At 26.0% G+C, this 4,267-nt stretch overlaps 1 protein-coding gene across 1 annotated transcript in view; it reads right to left on the bottom strand.

The window, feature by feature from the left end:
* Positions 1-23: 23 nt before the first annotated feature.
* LOC108689785 overlaps positions 24-4,267 on the bottom strand; it is a 9,795-nt gene continuing 5,551 nt past the window's right edge. The window contains exons 8-11 of the mRNA XM_018196721.1: positions 2,327-2,564; positions 803-1,135; positions 365-575; positions 24-194 (exon numbers count right to left, since the gene is read on the bottom strand). Of these exons, the coding sequence (XP_018052210.1) occupies positions 24-194; positions 365-575; positions 803-1,135; positions 2,327-2,564 (953 nt within the window). The remainder of the gene's footprint in view (positions 195-364; positions 576-802; positions 1,136-2,326; positions 2,565-4,267) is intronic.

Raw genomic sequence — 4,267 nt, 5'->3', positions numbered from 1 at the left:
AAATATAAATTTATTTTTTACAATCAACTAATACTGACAGACACAAATGAATCAAGATTCAATGTGATAATAACTGCGCTATTAAATTCAATAGGAACCATTGAGCGTCTCATAATTAGCAACAAAGCTTTTTTATTCTTGTTATCAAATATGTGCCACTTCATATTGTATATGCTGTTTGCTACTCCAATGCTCTATACATAAATATTGCTTATTAAAAAAAATATATCACGTGTTGTGTAATAATATTTCTTTTTCCTCTTTTCAATTTTTTATGTTTATTTTTTTAAAGTTCTAATAAACGAAAAATTTATATTTTTTATATATATATATAAGATCATATATATATTTATATAAATTATACCTTTAATTTGAGTTCATTTCCAAACCAACAATAGAGAAAAATCTGTGATAACATGCAGGCCGTATACATTATTAGTGTAACAAGGCTTCCATTGATCATTACGATAGAAATAGAAGCCAATTTGTATAAATTAGCACATACCACTAGCATGCTTACTGCGAACTGGAAAGCAATTATCTTCGCAAACCTGCGATTTACCATATACGCATATCTAACATTAAATAAAGAAAAAAAAAGAATTTTAGTTTATTCTCTATATATAACTTTTAAAGCCGTTTATCAATCTTATTGAACATCTTTCATAACATTTTTTATGAAATAAACAATTTAATAATTTTAATAATTACTTTGAAAATTTCGCAGAAGAGAACATACAAATAGACAATTTTGCGTGTAATGATTATATTCCAAATATTTTAAATTGTTTTAAAAACTAACTCATATATACGATCATGGTGACGAATGCAATTGCAGAGACTATGTTGGTCATATGAGATTTTCAACCGATATTCCAGAATCTCAAGCTGACAGCAAATCTCTTGCAAGAGTCCGGATATCAAGCTATCACAGGCAACGTTTACAGTCGCACAGATTGACATACCTATTATTTGGTGAGTGAATACGAAAAAAAATATAATGGGTGATGTGTAGTCAAATGGTACCCATGCTTTGAATGTCAAATTTCCTTTCATAAAATCCATGAAGATAGCATTTAAAATTATGCATATGACCGTTATCTGTACAAGGCCGTAATAGCACAATGCGTATTTCCTATAAAATATATTTTTTATAAAAATATTCTAACGGCTATGAAGAATTGTTATATCTATTTGTTCTCGAAGCATTTGCTTACTGATATTATTTTACTCATATTATTACTCATATTATTATATTTTTACTTAATTATATTATTATTTATGTTTATGTTGTTTGTAACATATTGATAAATTAGAAGCATTCTGCTGTAAATTATTAATATTTCATGAACAATATGATATAAAAATATAATAATATTAATATAATTCGAAAGATTGCTTTGTAATAATGAAGCATTAAAATGATTGTATTCGGAAAATGATTAAATTATTAAACATAATAGGTATAAGAGAGAATCGCCAAATGTGTATTACTTAAACAATTTTTTATATGTTCCATTTAATACTGATTTATACGCAAATGAACATTGGAAATTGTAGCTTGATGTTTCTTATTGTTTATTACATGTGATCAACATAATTTCTGCAACTGCATTCACCATGGTCATATATATGAGTTAGTTTTTAAAACAATTTAAAATTTTTAACATATAAATTTGTTATGTCGTTTTGAAACATGTTGCATATTTCAATACGCAGGAGACTGTGACACAGTCTTGCTTTGCATGGAAAGTCGGATCCCTCTAAGTAAAGGAAGAGGTGGGACAGACCTCGCTTTGCATGAAAAGTCTTTATAAAATTGTAAAAATTGTGTTCCATTTATATAACTTATTCTATTCTTATTAATTTTGTAATGAACTATGTTCAATATTGAAAGTCACTCTGGACCATGACCTTAATAACATAAAAAAAGTCAAAGTCATTGAAATCTGAGGTTGGCCTTAATATGCAATAATTATTCTAATTTCTCGTTTTTTTTTCTTTATTTTTTTTCTTTATTCTATATTTTTGTTAATAAATGTCTTTATATTAAGTAATAATGTAAAATATTGATGAGGTAATAATTGAGGCAAACAATACACATTCAGCAACTCTCTCGTACATATGTGTAACACATGTTAATTGTGTTAACTAAATAAAGTATATAAATATGGTTACATTCTGAAATACTATGTTATAACGCATTTGATAACGCAATGATGGAGCTAAAATTTGATTCTGATTATTTAGAAATTATTAATTATAATATAAATTTAATTATTGAATTCTGTTGCACTTTATGTTTGTATAATTCAAGAATATTTACCTTATCGTTTTGTTATATCTTTGCCGAATTATTACTTCGCATGATTCCGATGGTTTAAAAGGTTCCTCCATAAGAACATTGACTATCGTTATGACATGTTCTTTAATTATCCACATGGTAACTATTTTATAAGTCGCGATAAATACCGCCAACGTCATATATATATTATCGCTTATTTCATCAAAATTGTTAATATTTAATACAATGTTCATAATTTGCGATATTGTAAATGCACTTGCTATACAAATCAGCAATATTCTATAACTGTTATACATTATATATTTTGACTGCGATGTCCATGTAAGCGGTTGCCAGCATCCGCAGACCGTACAAAGTACAAGTGTAAACTGCAGCACGATCATTCGAATTTTTTAAAATTTAATCTTGTCTACACTTTAATTACTATAACAGTGTTACGTCTACTCACAATTCCAATATTAAACATGTAAAATAAAAAAAGTAAAATTAAAATTGTATAAAAAATTTAAAAAGAAAGTGTTATATACACGTATATACATGTGTGTGGGTGTGTGTGTGTGTGTGTGTGTGTGTGTGTGTGTATGTGTAATACTTTCTGTATATATACATATCAAATAAAATATTTTTTTCTGACATTTTTTTAAATATAAAGTTTAACTTTATTTAAATAGACTTCAAAATTATTTTAAAAAAAGGTACACACCTAGAAATATCAAATAGACATCTATTTTTTACGGATTTTTTTTTGCGAAAACTTAATTTTACTCAAACAGGATTTTAATCAATACATGTATATCAGCATAAAACTTTTAATTAAAAATATTAACAAAGAATGCTGAAAAAATATTAACAACTAATATGTAGGACATTGTAGGAGTTTGGCCAAAATTCTATTTTAAGATAAATAGTTTTCGTAAGAGAATTCATGAAAGAAATTGGCATTTTTTTCTTTCTGGTTTGTCTTCCACCCTTAATTTAAACATTTAATGTCATTAAGTAAAAAAAATTTTTCTTAATTTTCAAATAAACTGAATGATATTATTATAAAAATATAAAAATAATTTTAAAATAAACATAATATATAATTTTATTTTTAAAGTATGAATTTATAATATTTGTTATACTTACAAAGTAATTAATTCTCACAATTACTTAACATTACATTAAAAGTATTACTGTAAATTTCTTAAAAAGTAATTGATATTTAATTGTGGACAAATTAACGGAAAAAATTATATGACTAAATCATATTCATGTGTCAAATAAGATCAATAAATTGTTCGAGAAAGCTAGATACACCCGAAATGTTTATAACCTCTCAATATCACTTTCTGACAATATACAGTACTTACTGATCGTGCGGAAAACTTTTTTATCTGTCTCTATTATTATCGTAATACCAATCTTGCAACGGCGCGCGGCGCGGAATATTATGTATTTCTATGAAATAACATGTAGATAAATTGCAATTGTTTCATATGATGGAGTAAATATTGTAAATAACATTTCCATAAGGTAGAAATCAAAGTAGAGATATAGGTTTTTTCGAAGATTTATCAATATAAAATACCAAGTATAAATTGCTTCTATGAAGTATGCATGCGTCACTTATAGTATGTACATGTGAATAAAAAAATATTTCTTTATTACTGTCGCTAGCCAGTACTTCACATGTTATCACATGCTTCACATGTCATTACATTTTACATATTGATTTCTATTCGCGATGACTAGTGAAATATAAACGTCGGAGAGGCAGTAAATTATAGAAACTGACTTAACATTGACGTAATATATTCTACGAAAACTCTTTTTACAACATGTTGTTAGTTATCGCAACAATTAAAACAATATTGTACAAAAATTTTTGATGTGCAAAAAGTGTGAGTGTTAATACATACTTAATATTAATTGCAACACCTTAATTATTAATTCATCCAATCATATATATATATATATATA

Source organism: Atta colombica, unplaced genomic scaffold (assembly GCF_001594045.1).
Source record: "Atta colombica isolate Treedump-2 unplaced genomic scaffold, Acol1.0 scaffold277, whole genome shotgun sequence".
NCBI lineage: Eukaryota > Metazoa > Arthropoda > Insecta > Hymenoptera > Formicidae > Atta > Atta colombica.
The sequence above is the reverse complement of the archived record's forward strand: the minus strand, read 5'-3'. Positions and strand labels throughout refer to the sequence as shown.